This window comes from Pituophis catenifer, unplaced genomic scaffold (genome assembly GCF_029215685.1).
Source record: "Pituophis catenifer annectens isolate HBS135680 unplaced genomic scaffold, rPitCat1.0.hap2 SCAF_17, whole genome shotgun sequence".
Taxonomy (NCBI): Eukaryota; Metazoa; Chordata; class Lepidosauria; order Squamata; family Colubridae; genus Pituophis; species Pituophis catenifer.
In genome coordinates, this window is record NW_027256897.1 from 5,121,941 (window position 1) to 5,137,167 (window position 15,227).

At 46.1% G+C, this 15,227-nt stretch overlaps 1 protein-coding gene across 1 annotated transcript; it reads right to left on the reverse strand.

Moving 5' to 3' along the window:
- Positions 1–363: 363 nt before the first annotated feature.
- On the reverse strand, positions 364–12,430 carry ST6GALNAC4 (ST6 N-acetylgalactosaminide alpha-2,6-sialyltransferase 4). Its single transcript, XM_070955853.1, has 6 exons — positions 12,379–12,430; positions 8,619–8,684; positions 6,619–6,804; positions 3,038–3,450; positions 1,547–1,654; positions 364–553 (listed from the first exon to the last, which is right to left on the reverse strand). Exons 2-6 carry the CDS (start codon positions 8,628–8,630, stop codon positions 364–366), a joined length of 909 nt encoding a protein of 302 aa, XP_070811954.1. The 5' UTR covers positions 8,631–8,684; positions 12,379–12,430.
- Between the last annotated feature and the right edge of the window lie 2,797 nt (positions 12,431–15,227).

The following is a 15,227-nucleotide window of genomic DNA, read 5'->3' on the forward strand; positions in this document are numbered from 1 at the left end:
AAATCCGTTTCTTCTCCGGAATCCGCCCCAAAACAGGAAGCATCGGACGCCCCCCCTGGCCTCCAACTTTCGTTAGAGAGTTTCCTTTTTTTTTCTGTGCAAAATAAAAAATAAAAATCATCACACAAAACCAGGCACAGATGAAATAATAAGAAAAGAAAGAAAAGAAAAGAAAAAAAAACCAGGAAGAATTTGCGGTCTCTCTCGTCGGAACGTTAAACATAGGGAGCTAAGAGAAGAAGATGGAGAGAGATTTGGTTTCACGGGGACGTCCCAGCTTTCCAACTTTCTGCAACACTGTAATTTCTCCGGCCTCGCCCCGTGGTAAAGTTTCCGCTGGCCCGGCCACACAAACAGCCCCTTCTATCCATCGGACCACGATGGATGAGTGAAGATAATGTTCCTTTTCTTTGCCCAGCGAGAAAAGACGGCTTTCTCGGTGATGAAACGGTGTCCTCCGCGGGCAGCTCGTTCGTGGGCCTGGTACATCCGGCATTCGTCCAGTCGCCCCTTCTCAAAATAGTGATAAGGCACCGGTGGCTGGTTCTTGTCTCTGCCAATCGAAGAAGCCAAGTTTAAACCACTATAGATATATATAGCCCAGCCTGTTAAGAGCTGAACATGCAAGGGTGACATTTCACCGAAGGCAGCCTGAAATAACTGGCCATTAATAAAACAAAGATATTGAGGCCACAGATATAAATATATATTGGTTATCCTTACCTGGGGAAGCCCAAAGGTGCCTTTTTTTCAAAAAAAAAAAGGACTTTCTTTGTTTTTCCTCAAAGACCTTTCGCTTCTCGGCCAAGAAGCTTCTTCAGTTCTCACCCAAGAAATATCATTAGTCAGAACTAAGGAAGCTTCTTGGATGAGAAGCGAAACGTCTTCAAGGAAGAGCAAAGTCCAGTTGTATTCTGAAGAACTGAGGAAGCTTCTTGGATGAGAGGTGAAATGTCTTCAAGGAAAAACAAAGTCCAGTTGCCTTCTGAAGAACCTGAAGAAGCTTCTCGGATGAGAAGTGAAACCTCTTCAAGGAAGAACAAAGTCCAGTTGCCTTCTGAAGAACTGAAGAAGCTTCTTGGATGAGAAGTGAAATGTCTTCAAGGAAAAACAAAGTCCAGTTGCCTTTTAAAGAACTGAAGAAGCTTCTTGGATGAGAAGGAAAAAGTCTTCAAGGAAAAACAAAGTCCAGTTGCCTTCTGAAGAACTGAGGAAGCTTCTTGGATGAGAAGCGAAACATCTTCAAGGAAGAACAAAGTCCAGTTGCCTTTTGAAAAAAGCACCTTTGGGACAACCATGACCTGGATGACTTGAGAATCTCCATAGACGTTTACCTGGGGAAGAGTTGATCCTTTTGACACGGCCTCCCCATCTTTGCCTCTTCTGGGAAATGGGCATCATTTTTTGGAGAACATCTCCAAGATGTCCTCCACCTCTCCACCCTGCCCACCAGAGCTCAAAGCGTAGCCTCCCAAGAGATAAGAGATAAAGAGAAGGGTGGTCTCCTCCTTTCGCAACCCCAGAAGACCACCTCCAAATGACTCACTTGCAGTGATTCTCGCTGACCATACCGAAGACAAAAATCTGTTCGCACAACTCCATTGCCAAAACCATGGTGAACCAGCCGGTACTGAGAAAGGAACCGGATTTCATCCTGCGGGTTGAAAAGAGAAGATGCTGAGATTTGATGCAGGAGGAACCAGGGAAAGCTCTGCCAGATATGCTGGTTCTTGGGTTTGCCCACTGAGCTAAGCCTTGGTTTGTTTAATCATAGTCAGTGGAAGAAGCTGTCATGATCTGGGCAAATGAAGAATAGAGTAGAGTAGAGTAGAGTAGAGTAGAGTAGAGTAGAGTAGAGTAGAGTAGAGTAGAGTAGAATAGAATAGAATAGAATAGAATAGGAGTATATAGAATAGAGTAGAGTAGAGTAGAGTAGAATAGAATAGAATAGAATAGAGTAGAGTAGATAGAATAGAATAGAATAGAATAGAATAGAATAGAATAGAATAGCGAATAGAGAGTAGAGTAGAGTAGAGTAGAATAGAATAGAATAGAATAGGAGTATATAGAATAGAGTAGAGTAGAGTAGAATAGAGTAGAGTAGAGTAGAGTAGAGTAGAGTAGAATAGAACAGAATAGAATAGAGTATATAGAGTAGAGTAGAGTAGAGTAGAGTAGAGTAGAATAGAATAGAATAGAATAGAATAGAATAGAATAGAATAGAATAGAATAGAATAGAATAGAATAGAATAGAATAGGGTAGGGTAGGGTAGGGTAGGGTAGGGTAGGGGTAGGGTAGGGTAGAGTAGAGTAGAATAGAATAGAGTATATAGAATAGAGTACAGTAGAGTACAGTAGAGTACAGAAGAATAGAGTAGAAAAGAATAGAGTTAACAATGGCAGTGATTCGCTTAGCGAAAGGGGAAAGAAAAGTCGTAAAACGAGGCAGAACTCGCTTAACAAACGTCTCGCTTAGCAACAGAATTGCAACACAGATTGAGCCCAACCATTGTTGGGCTCAATTGTGGTCGTACATCGAGAGCTACTTGTGTAATCTTTCTATAGGCAGAGACCATCAAAATCCTCGTCCATATGATATGATAGCAGTCTTCCAATATTTGAGGGGCTGCCACAGAGAGGAGGGGGGATCAAGCTATTTTCCAAGGCCAGATAAGGAATAATGGATGGAAACTGAACAAGAAGAGATTCAACACAGAAAGAAGGAGAAATTTCCTGACAGAACAATCAACCAATGAAACAGAAGTTGCCTTCAGAAGTTGTGGGAGCTTCATCACTGGAAGCTTTCAAGAAGACATTGGACTGCCATCTGTCAGAAATGGTGGTTGGGTGGGGGGGATTGGACTAGATGACCTACAAGGTCCCTTCCAACTCTGTTAATCTGCTACCTGAGTTCTACCAGCCGCTCAACTTCTTCCAAGCTTTCCACCAAGAATGGAAGCTGGGAATTTCATCACGGTGCTTAGCTTTGCTGATCCACCGGGTTCCTCCCTTTGGCCAGGCGGCCTTCTGCTCTCACCTGTTTTTCCCCGTCTCCAGTTGGAAGAGCTCGTCGCAGCGGGCCATGGTTTGCTCGGTGAGAGTGTAGAGACGCACAGCTGGATACATCTCTTTGATCTTCGCCAGGGTCCGATAGACCAAGCCGATCTTCTCCCGGCTCATCAGCCTGGGAGGACCCCAGATGATGTAGGTGGTGTCGCAGGATTGCTTGAAGAAGTAGCTCTGGTTGCGTAGCAGCAAAGGGATGCTGGTGTGTGAGACCACCCGAAGGGTGCTGCGGCTGCCCACGTCTTCCTCGTAGCCCTGGGTGGGAGCCTGGTTCATACGCAGGACGCAATCCTTGGCGTCGATCTCCTTTCCCGAACGGGAGCCCAGCATCTGTCCGGAACTGGACACCACAGCACATTGGCGGCACGGCACTTGAGCCAGGGGCTAACCAGGAGGAGAAGAAGAAATAAAATAAAATAAAATAGAAGAAGCGTGGAGAACGGGCCGTAGGATTGCTCTCGAGGCTAAAATTGGGGAGGGGGATTTCCTCCCCCCCCCCCATTGAAAGTTTCATTTTAGGTGTATCCCAATGGAGCTCACAGGAGCAAAATCCTTCCGCCATTCAATTTCCCTCCCCCCGCCCTCCTTTTCTCCGAACTGGCTTGGCAACATAGAAATGAGTCAATTCCGAACGGTTTATGTAATGTTGTAAGCCAGCTTCAAGAGCTGTGGGTTTTCAGCTGCCAGAATTCATGCCGGCAGGGGAATTCTGGGAGTTGACGTCCAAATGTTTTAAAAGTTGTCGAGGGTCAGGAACGCTGCTGTTATAAATGGACTTCAGATTTCGTAGAGAGGGAGGGAGGGATGGAGGAAAGAAGGAAGGAAGGAAGGAAGGAAGGAAGGAAGGAAGAAAGAAAGAAAGAAAGAAAGAAAGAAAGAAAGAAAGAAAGAAAGAAAGAAAGAAAGAAAGAAAGAAAGAAAGAATTATTTCTGATATTGAAAAAGAGAAGAAAGAAAATAATGAAAGAGAAACAGAATATACTGCTCAAAAAAATAAAGGGAACGCAAGCAGAAGACATCCGAGATCTGAATGAATGAACTAGTCTTATTAAATACTTTGTTCTTTACATAAAGTAGTTTCTACACTGCTCAAACAACTAAAGGGAACACAAAACTACTGTATGTAACGAACAAAGTATTTAATAAGGTTATTTCATTCATTCAGATCTCGGATGTCTTCTGCTTGTGTTCCCTTTATTTTTTTTGAGCAGTGTATATAAAGATTGGTTGGATGGATGGATGGAAGGAAGGATGGATGGAAGGAAGGAAGGAAGGAAGGAGGAAGGAAGGAAGGAAGGAAGGAAGGAAGGAAGGAAGGAAGGAAGGAAGGAAAGAAAGAAAGAAAGAAAGAAAGAAAGAAAGAAAGAAAGAAAGAAAGAAAGAAAGAAAGAAAGAAAGGAGGGAACAAAGAATTACTTCTGATACTGAAAAAGAGAAGAAAGAAAATAATGAACGAGAAACAAAATATATAAAGATTGGATGGATGGAAGGAAGGAAGGAAGGAAGAAAGAAGGAAGGAAGGAAGGAAGGAAGGAAGGAAAGAAACAAAGAAAGAGGAGAGGAGAGGGAACAAAGGATTACTTCTGATACTGAAAAAGAGAAGAAAGAAAATAATGAAAGAGAAACAAAATATATAAAGATTGAATGGATGGATGGATGGATGGATGGATGGATGGATGGAAGGGAGGGAGGGAGAGAGGGAGGGAGGGAGGAAGGAAGGGTGGACTTCAGCCCCACAATTCTCCTGGCTGGGGAATTCTGGGAGTTGAAGTCCACACATCTTAAAATCGCCGAAGTTAAGCACCATAATCAATGAACATTCACATTTCTTCTGGCTGGATCTTGCCAAAAAACGTTCTACTGTGATTGGCTGGCATGCCACACAAAAACACTCCACCGCACAATCTTTTCAGGCCAGCCATTTGGGTGTAGCTGAATGGTTGCATTAATACCCAGATAAGAGCCCTTGCGTTACTAAAAAAGCTTTTGTTATGCATCCATGTGACGTTCTCGTATTGAAACTGCTCTCCTATGCATTGAAGGGCCATTTAAAATGTATTTTTTTAAAAAAATTGATTTATATGCCGCCCTTCTCTGGAGACTCAGGGCGGCTTACAATGCGTTAAGCAATAGCCTTCATACTTTTGTATATTTTATACAAAGTCATCTTATTGCCCCCACAAACCGGGTCCTCATTTCACCTACCTTAGAAAGGATGGAAGGCTGAGTCAACCTTGAGCCTGGTGAGATTCGAACCTGCAGTAATTGCAGGCAGCTGTGTTAATAACAAGGTGCTTTAAACCACTGTACTACCAAGGCTCCTTCTATTTATCTATTCTAGGGGTTTTGGGGGTTCCCGAGTTTGGCTGCGGGGTCTTCCTGGCCCACGTCGCATCCAAAGTGCCTTTTTTCGCGGTGTGGAGACAATAACTTGGTCCTTAACACCAATAAGACCAAGGATCTTATTATAGTGAACTGCAGAAGGAATAGATCAAGACATCCAGCCTTTGCTTATCAATGGAGACCGAGTGGAGCAAGTGGCCAGTTTTAAGTTTCTGGGTATTGTCATAAAAAGAGGACCTGACCTGGGGCGCTCACATTGCAGCACTGGTCAAAAGGAACCAGCAGAGATTCTACGACCTGAGACTTCTCAGGAAACAACAACTGAATGGAAAACTGCTGGCGACTTTCTACCGCTGCACCATAGGGAGTATTTTAACTTACTACACCTGTGTATGATTTGCCCATTGCACAGTGGCAGATAGGACAGCGCTCCAGAGGGTCAACGTCATTGCCCAGAGGATCATTAGTTGCCCTCTCCCCTCTTTGGAAGAGCTTTATAGCTCCCGCTGGCTTAAAGGTAAAGGTTCCCCTCGCACATACGTGTTAGTCGTTCCCGATTCTAGGGGGGCGGTGCTCATCTCCATTTCAAAGCCGAAGAGCCAGCGCTGTCCGAAGATGTCTCCGTGGTCATGTGGCCGGCATGACTCAACGCCAAAGGCGCACGGAACGCTGTTCCCTTCCCACCAAAGGTGGTTCCTATTTTTCTACTCGCATTTTTTTTACGTGCTTTTGAACTGCTAGGTTGGCAGAAGCTGGGATAAGTAACGGGAGCTCACCCCATTCCGCGGTGCTAGGGATTCGAACCGCTGAACTGCCGACCTTTCGTTCGACAAGCTCAGCGTCTTAGCCACTGAGCCACTATGTCCCTACTCCCTTAGGAAAGTTCAAAACATTCTTAAAGATCCATCTCACCCTGGGCACACACACCCCTTTTTTCTTTTTTTTTGAACTATTACCATCTGGCAGCCGGTACAGGACAATAAAAACAAAGACAAATAGGCTGAAAAACAGCTTCTATCCCAGGGCAATAACCATATTGAATTCTACGGTATAGTGCAATTTTCAATTTCAACTATCGAGAATGTAAAGGATGTATGTTTGTGTTTTTATTTTTTATAATGTACACTGAAGAGGGCATTTAATTGCATTGTACCTTGTGCAATGACTATAAAACTAAACGAAACTTCCTAATCTTGAGATCGGACTCACCTTTCCATCTGGAACGCTGATATAGCCCTCAAACCGGGCAGTTCTCAAACTCTGTGCCAGCCTGTCCTCCTTTCCTTCCCTAGGCTGGCATCTGAGCCAACACAAGGAATTACAAAGGCGTGGACACAGCAGGAAGTAAAGGATGCCGCAGGCACACAACACAACGAGAGTGAAGAACAGGCGAGACTGCAAAAGAGAAGATGTGTCGATAAGATAAACGGATAGGATACCCAGACGCAGGCAGGATTCAACCGAATAGAGAGAATATAATAACAGAGCTGGAAGGGACCTTGGAGGTCTTCTAGTCCATTCCTCTGCTCAGGCAGAAAACTCTAAAACATTTCAGACAAATGGTTGTCTAATCTCTCCTTGAAAACCTTAGTGATGGACCACCCACAACTTCAGGAGGCAAGTTGTTCCACTGATTAATTGTTCTAACTGTCAAGAAATTTCTCCTCAGTTCTAGGTTGCTTCTCTCCTTGGTTAGTTTCCATTCATTGCTTCTTCTCCTGCCTTCAAGTGCTTTGGAGAACTTGACTCCCTCTTCTTTGTGGCAGCCCCTGAAATATTGGAATACTGCTACCCCGTCAAGTATTTGCAAGCCATTGGCACATGTGTCATATAGACACCAGTGGAGGCAGAGAGTGTCTCTGAGACTTGATCTCTGTTGTACATAGTTAATATGATTTATCATATGAATAAATACGTTTAAGACATTTATTCATGCATCTGCCTCTGAACTCTTCTATGCTCCTGGGTGTTTCTACGATCCCAAATCCGCAGAATGATAGCAGAGGATGGTTCTATCCAAATTATAGAAGACAACACCGGGGCCATAGGCATTGCCAAAGCCTATGCGGTGGGGAAAAGGTCCAGACATATTGATATCCGTTATCAAAATGTTAGACAACTCGTAGAGATGGGGTTTATTTCTTTAACACACTGTTGGACCAAACATCAAACAGCTGACATTTTCACAAAACCTCTACCAGCACAAAGATCTGTGTAGGAAGTTATGTCTCACAGGGTAAAATCTGTTGTGCATTGCATTAGTGTGTTTGCATGCCATTGGCTTGCAAGGAGGGGAACTGTCAAGTATTTGCAAGCCATTGGCACATGTGTCATATAGACACCAGTGGAGACAGAGAGTGTCTCCACCCCTATGTGGAAAGGAGGGGCTGAGTATAAAACCCCCTCCAACCTTTTCCACCTTGCTCTCTCCATCTCTCTCTTCTCATGTTTGTTCCTCATGAGACTTGATCTCTGTTGTACATAGTTAATATGCTTTATCATATGAATAAATACGTTTAAGACATTTATTCATGCATCTGCCTCTGAACTCTTCTATGCTCCTGGGTGTTTCTACGATCCCAATTCCACATACCCTATCTCCCCTAGTCCTTCTTTTCATTAGACTAGAATAGAATAACTGAGTTGGAAGGGACTTTGGAGGTCTTCTAGATCAACTCCCTGCTTAGGGAGGAAACCCTCCATCACTTCAGACAAATGGTTATCCAACATCTTCTTAAAAACCTCCAGTGTTGGAGCATTCACAACTTCTGGAGGCAAGTTGTTCCACAGATTAATTGTTCTCACTGTCAGGAAATTTCTCCTTAGTTCTCAGTTGCTTCTCTCCTTGATTAGTTTCCAACTGTCACTTCTTCTTCTACCCTCGGATGCTCTGGAGAATAGCTTGACTCCCTCTTCTTTGTGGCAGCCCCTGAGATATCGGAAGATTGCTATCATGTCTCCCCTAGTCCTTCTTTTCATTAGACCAGCCATGCCCAGTTCCTGCAACCGTTCTTCGTATGTTTTAGCCTCCAGTCCACTAATCCTCTCGGTTGCTCTTCTCTGCACTCTTTCTAGAGCCTCCACATCTTTTTTTTTATCACGTGGCGACCAAAACTGGAGCCAGTATTCCAAGTGTGGCCTTACCAAGGCATTACTGTATAACAGAGCCCTGCAGATGACTGTACATTTCAGAGTCATTGGATACTTACAAGCACCTGCATCCTTTTAAGGAGTTTTCAGCCATGTATCTGGCTTGGATTTCTGGGACAACTGCCCTACAAAGAGACAAAACAGGTGAGCGATTCCAGAGGTGACTTCTTCATTGCTTACAGAGATGCTCAGTAAGCTCCAGATGTTGCTTGTTGTCCCAAAGGGACAAGTCCTGTTTTCCAAAAGACAACTGGATTTTCCTGGTTTTTTTTTTCCCCTTGAAAACATTTCGCTTCTCATCCAAGAAGCTTCTTCAGTTCTAACTGACCGGTGAGGAAACCGAAGGATTTATTTAACGGAAGAAAAACAAAAAAACAAGAAAGTCCAAAGATAAAGCACTTTTGGAACTATTTATCCGTGCATTCACCTGAGGCCTTAACACATCAGTATCCTCATGTCATAAGAGGCATCTGAAGAAATTATTTACAACAGGGGTCGCCTACCTTTCGGACCTCAGGGACCACTAAATTCATAATTTTATTTATTTATTTATTTATTTATTTATTTATTTATTTATTTATTTATTTATTTATTTATTTATTATATTTCTATACCGCCTTTCTCCCGTAGGACTCAAGGCGGTGTACCGTCAAGAAAAATATAGACACACAAACATCATAAAATTGCTAATTAAAATTATTACTTAGTTTGGTCAATTAAATAAAACCCAGAATTAGATAACATTTAAAAAAAAAATCATTCACATGTTTGTATGTTTAGCCCCGCCTGTTGGAACATCAGGGTCTTGAGGGCACGGCGGAAAGCACGGAGATCAGGGATATTCCGTATCTCCGGGGGCAGTTCATTCCAAAGGGTTGGAGCCCTCACAGAGAAGGCCCTCCCCCTGGGAGTCACCAGTCGGCATCATTTGACTGACGGTACCCTGAGTAGTCCCTCCCTGTGAGAACGAACTGGTCGGTGGGAGGCTATTGGTGGCAAAAAACGGTCTCATAGGTACCCAGGTCTTAAGCCAATTTTAAATCCCATGGACCACTAATATGATCTGTCTAATGACTGGCTGGGTGGGCGTGGCTAGGTGATCATGTGACTGGGTGGGTGTGGTCAACTCGATGACACTCACGTCGAGGGGCACCTCACCAGCCTCTACTCTCCCCTCCCCTCCCAGCCACTCCTCCTCTCCCCACCTGGGCTTCTTAGAGCCCCAACAGGAAGCAGTTGTTGGAGCTAAGCAGCCACCACGAGAAAGAGTTGGCAAAAGAGCTCAGTTCAAATTGGATCTGGCCGAGAAGGAGGCTCAGCAGAAGCACCTCACTGAGGACTAGGAGCATAGGCTTTCCAAGCAGAGGGAAGACCCGCGGGAGTGCAAGGCCAGGTACTGGCGCCTGGAGGCTCAGCGGGCTGAGATGGTCAGCCAGTTCCAGGCCATGATGCTGTCCCACTGGAACGAGGCCCTCCGGCTCTTTGCCACCAGCGGCTCTTCCCTCCAGCCTTCGCCCAAAGCCCCACACCAGGAGGACGAAGCAGACCCCAAGTCGGAATTTCTGCCCCCTCTGACCCACACAAGAAGACCCCAAAGGGGGAGACTCTCTGCAGCAGCACAAACATCCATTGCACGTATCCAGCCCAGGGGCCGTAGTTTATTTATTTTATTTATTTATTTATTAGTCCAATTGATATGCCGCCCTTCTCCGTAGACTCAGGGCGGCTTACAATGCATTATAACAATAGCCTTCATACTTTTATGTATATACCTGCGTATTAGGGCTTTCGGGGCCCCCCTAAGCGGTGTTGTTCTATACAAAGCTGGCTTATTGCCCCCACAATCCGGGTCCTCAATTTACCTACCTCGAAAGGATGGAAGGCTGAGTCAACCTTGAGCCTGGTGAGATTTTGAACTCTCACTAATTGCAGGCAGCTGGCAGCTAAGTGCTAGCACTTAACAGCACTTTAGTCTGCTACACCACCGAGACTCTTTGATTTATTGCAATATTAAAAAAATGCAAATAATTATTCTGCAGACCACCAAAATTTTCTCACAGACTATCAGTGGTCTATGGACCACTGCTATAGGACATATACCCCAGCTGAACCCATAGACTAGTGGCGCAGCAGGCTAATAGCCTGTTATTATCATCCAGCTGCCTGCAATTACTGCTAGTTCGAATCTCGCCAAGGCTCAAGGTTGACTCAGCCTTCCATCCTTTCTAAGGTGGGTAAATTGAGGACCCAGTTTGTGGGGGCAATAAGCTGACTTTGTATAAATATACAAAAGTATGAAGGCTATTGCTTAACGCATTGTAAGCCGCCCTGAGTCTCTGGAGAAGGGCGGCATATAAATCAAATTAAAAAAAAAAATAGACTCAATGTCAGAGAACATGACGCAAGTCATCAGAATCAGGAGGTTGGTGGTTTTTTTTTTTTAAAGCAATAAAAGAATGGTAAATGAGAATAATAATACAAGGGATATAATAAGTTGTCAAATAAGAGAATTTTGGATATGGGATGAAGCACAAAAGATTTGTAACCGATTGATGCACTTTCTGTAATTGTAATGGATGATGGTTGTTTTATGTTTTATGTTTTAAGTTTTGTTTAAAAATTAAAAAAAATTCAAAAAAAAAAAAAGAATGCCAAATTGGTAAATGTATTATCCAGAGAAAGGAAGGCCTTTGATTTTGCAAGCCTCATTTCACAACTAAATTTCTTAGCTGCCTGTAGATTTCATCACACTGGCTCTGTTGTAACTAGTTGACAACCAGAGAAACACAAAACCATTTCATCATTTTTTTTTCTCCCCTTCCCTGACAACTATGCTGGTTTAATATTAACATAACTGATGATTAATGAAGTCAGTTGGCCAATTTCTCAAAGAAAGAGGGGGGAATTCTAACTTTGCCCAAGTGTGATCTGTTCAGGGCTAGGAAACAGGCCACAGTTTTTGTTGTTGTTGTTGTTGTTGTTTTTTTGCTGGTGAAACTACGATTCCCAGCAAACCCCCTCTCTTCCCAGCAGAGGATGCTAGGAGTTGTAGTCCGGCAACATCTGGTGAGCCACAGCTGTTTTCAAAAGCTGGCGCCCAACGTTCTTAAGAGGAAAGCCATGGATTAGCATTAGGAATAATTTTGTCCCCTTCTCTAGCAAAACAAATAAAATAAAAATCAACCTAACAAGGATTTAACAACCTGAACCACCCAAAATCCACGCGGACGGGAGGAGAGCTCAGGGCCAGGAGGGCCAGAAGAGCGAAGGGAAGGATGCCCCAGAGTCTTTTCTCCAAAGCGCAGTGGGGAAAAAAAGAGACATCCCTCCCCACCCGACTTCTATCTGCGGCGATTCATTCCTAGCAAGCGGTCGAGGGGGAGGAGAAGGGAGGAGGGGAAAAGGCTGGGCAGGGCAGGGCAGGCGAGGGCAGCGGTGCCCGGTGCCAAGGGAAAGGAGGGCGCCAGGGGGACGCGCAAAGGAGCCTGCGGGGGTGGAGAGAGAGAGAGAGAGAGAGAGAGAGAGAGGGAGGGAGGGAGGGAGGGAGGGAGAGAGAGAGAGAGAGAGAGAGAGAGAGGGAGGGAGGGAGAGGACGCGGCGGGCAGCCTCTTTTGCCAGCCGCGCGCGCCCCGGGGGGACCCACCAGTGCCAAGGGCGCGTCCTGGGAAAAGGGCGAGGATGGCAAGGGGAATGGGGGTGGGAGAGTCGGAGGGCGTCTCTCTCTCTCCGCCTTCCTGTAAAGAGTTGTCCCCCCCCCCAACCGGGGGCTTCTCTTGGCTCCAAGGCAGACGGGGCTTCGCTCTCCAAGCAACCACTTACCAGCTTGGCCAAAGGAACCCGCAGCATCGCACGCGCGATCGCCTCTCCAAAACCGCCCGGCGCTGGCGGCCCCGTTAATCTCCAGCTGCCCTTTTAAGAGCTCTGCAAAGCAGCGCAGGCTCCGCCCACAGGATCCCCCCCCACGCTCCACCCACCCACCCACCGCCCGCCCCCCCCCCCCAATCCTCCTGCCAGGCGGGCTTCCCCCACCGCTGCGCCAGGGCGCACCAGGCAATCGGCTGTCAAAATACGCGAAGTTTGCGCTCTCCATGGTCGCCTTTTTCTTGCGCGGAAGCGTCGAAGGAGGGTTGGCTTAGGATCTCATGGCCCGGGGGGGGGGGAGTGGGGTGGGAACCAGATTTATGGGCGAGTGGAGTGGGCAGGAGACAGACAGACCAGCCTGCCAGGCAGCATGGAAAGCAAAGGTCGCACACCATGAGGCTTCAACAAGCCACCATTCCTGGTTCTGAAGCCAGGGGGGGGCCAAGTTCACACAAGATACTAAGGTGGGGTGGGGTTGATAGGCTTGTGGTCCAGGAGGTGTGCAAGTCTAGATTACATCCGTTCTTCTTCCACCCCACCCAAGCCTTAAACTTCCTCTGGGTTTATCTGCTTGCGGCTAACCTATCTTTCAAAGGGTGGCAAAACTGGAGAAAACCACAGGAGGGCACCAAAGAAATCCCTTTCTTGCGTTGCTTTGCTGCCCTCTGGTGGCCCTCTGGGGTTTGGCACCCTACAGGCTGCAAACCCTAGCTTTTCAGGCACCTTGGGCTGTGAATCCCCAAATCCCGTGTCCTACGGGGGCCATTTGACAGCGATGGCCATCAAAGGAGCCTTGGTAGTACAATGGTTTAATGCACCCTGTTATTAACACAGCTGCCTGCAATTTCTGCAGGTTGGAATCTTACCAGGCTCAAGGTTGACTCAGCCTTCCATCCTTTCTAAGGTAGGTTAAATGAGGACCCAGTTTGTGGGGGCAATAAGCTGACTTTGTATAAATATACAAAAGGATGAAGGTTATTGCTTAACGCATTGTAAGCCGCCCTGAGTCTCCGGAGAAGGGCGGCATATAAATCAAATTAAAAAAAAAAAAAAAAAAGTCCGAGGACCTGGTGGGCATCGTATTGGTCGCCTGGTTTTAGGAGGTCCATGGTGTCAACTCGCAAAGCATCTCTGGACTGCTCTAGAGTTGCCGTAGGCAAGGGGGGATGGGAAACCGAGGAAACAGCACAGCAGCCAAAGAGAGATGCACATCCCAGACTTATCTCTCTCAAGGTTGTCTCCCAGTTACCCACAGCGGCTGGAGGGGAGTGGTCTCTACAACCCGTGAAATTGCTCCGTTGGCGAATGTGATTGATGACACACCTGGGAGGGGGAAGAAGGGGGGAAACCGTCATGATTGGGGTGTAAATTACGTGGAGTTAGAGCTGGCTGTGTTGACCCAACACACAGAACTTGATTGGGAGGAACCTCAACGAATCCCATGGCTGTCATTCCACTCCTGTTGACACTCAGATTGATTTTATTTTGGAGATGTTTCTCCAAAGTTCTCTTCCTTTCATGACTGGTCTTTGCACATCGACACCTTCATCCTATGCAAAATATCTGTCGAGGTGCAATGCATCTATCCCCACTTCCATGGGCTGTCCATCAGCCCAACACTGTAGAGTTCTTGACATAGCTGAGTCCTTCTCTTATCATCTTCTTTTAATGACCCCTTGCGGGGTGGAGTCTGGGCAACTGAATGGAGTTGAGTGTTTACTGGGTGGATGCCCTTCCTGTTGCCAATGCGGAGTCATATTCAGCAGATATATTCTCATCGTGTCCAGAGAGAGAAATATCTGCTTCCACCTAGGATTGAACCAGCGGTGAAATCCAGCAGGTTCTGACAGGTTCTGGAGAACCGGTAGCGGAAATTCTAAGTAGTTCGGAGAACCGGTAGCAGAAATTCTACGTAGTTCGGAGAACCAGTAGTGGAAATTTTGAGTAGTTTGGAGAACCGCCAAATGCCACCTCTGGCTGGCCCCAGAGTGGGGTGGGAATGGAGATTTTGCAATATTATTCCCCTGGAGTGGGGAGGGACTGGGGATTTTGCAATATCGCTCCCTTGGAGTGGGGAGGGAATGGGGATTTTGCAATATTGTTCCCCTGGAGTGAGCTGGGAATGAAGATTTTGCAGTATCCTTCCCCTGCCACACCCACTAAGCCACGCCCACCAAGCCACACCACGCCCACCAAGCCACGCCCACAGAACCGGTAGTAAAAAAAAATTGGATTTCACCACTGGATCGAACTCCCAGTCTCCTGATTGTGAGGCAAGAGCTCCGCCTCTAGGCCAACGCCCCACTCTTGTGTCCTTCTCTTATTACCTGAGAAATCAGGTGATCTGCAGAAGGAAGAGCTCCTCCGTCGCTTTCCTGCTTCCTTTTTGTAGACCATCTAAGCAGAAAGGCAGAGTGACACAGCACAGGTATGACATGCAGCTGATCAGTGACGTGATTGAAGACCTGGAAGAGAAGTTTCCTCTCTATGTTCTACTAGATTCACTTCTTCTTAGCTTGGTTCACTGAGCCAATATCTTTTAAATGTTTAGGTCTCCTTGAAACAGGTTTACCTTTCGGAATCCAAGGAAGGCCATTGGCCAAGCCTCCATGTTGCTCAAAGCTTCAAGGGGGCCATCAGCCAATAGCCTGGGGAGGATGGGACTGATGGTGGCTCCTTGGGCATTTGCCAAGGTACCAAAACTAGCCAAGGGTGATGCTGGCTGTCCATTTGGGCTGGAAAGGTGAGACAACTGCTCCTCACCTTTTTTGGGGGGAGCAAAAAAAAGAGAGTAACATTTGGAGGAG

What these genes read in the sequence shown, in the direction of transcription:
- ST6GALNAC4 (XM_070955853.1), bottom strand. An exon ending in TCAGCGTTCCAGATGGAAAG is followed by an intron (nt 3,451 to 6,618) that starts GTGAGTCCGATC and finishes CCTCCTGGTTAG; the next exon opens with CCCCTGGCTCAAGTGCCGTG. An exon ending in CTGGAGACGGGGAAAAACAG is followed by an intron (nt 1,655 to 3,037) that starts GTGAGAGCAGAA and finishes TTCAACCCGCAG; the next exon opens with GATGAAATCCGGTTCCTTTC.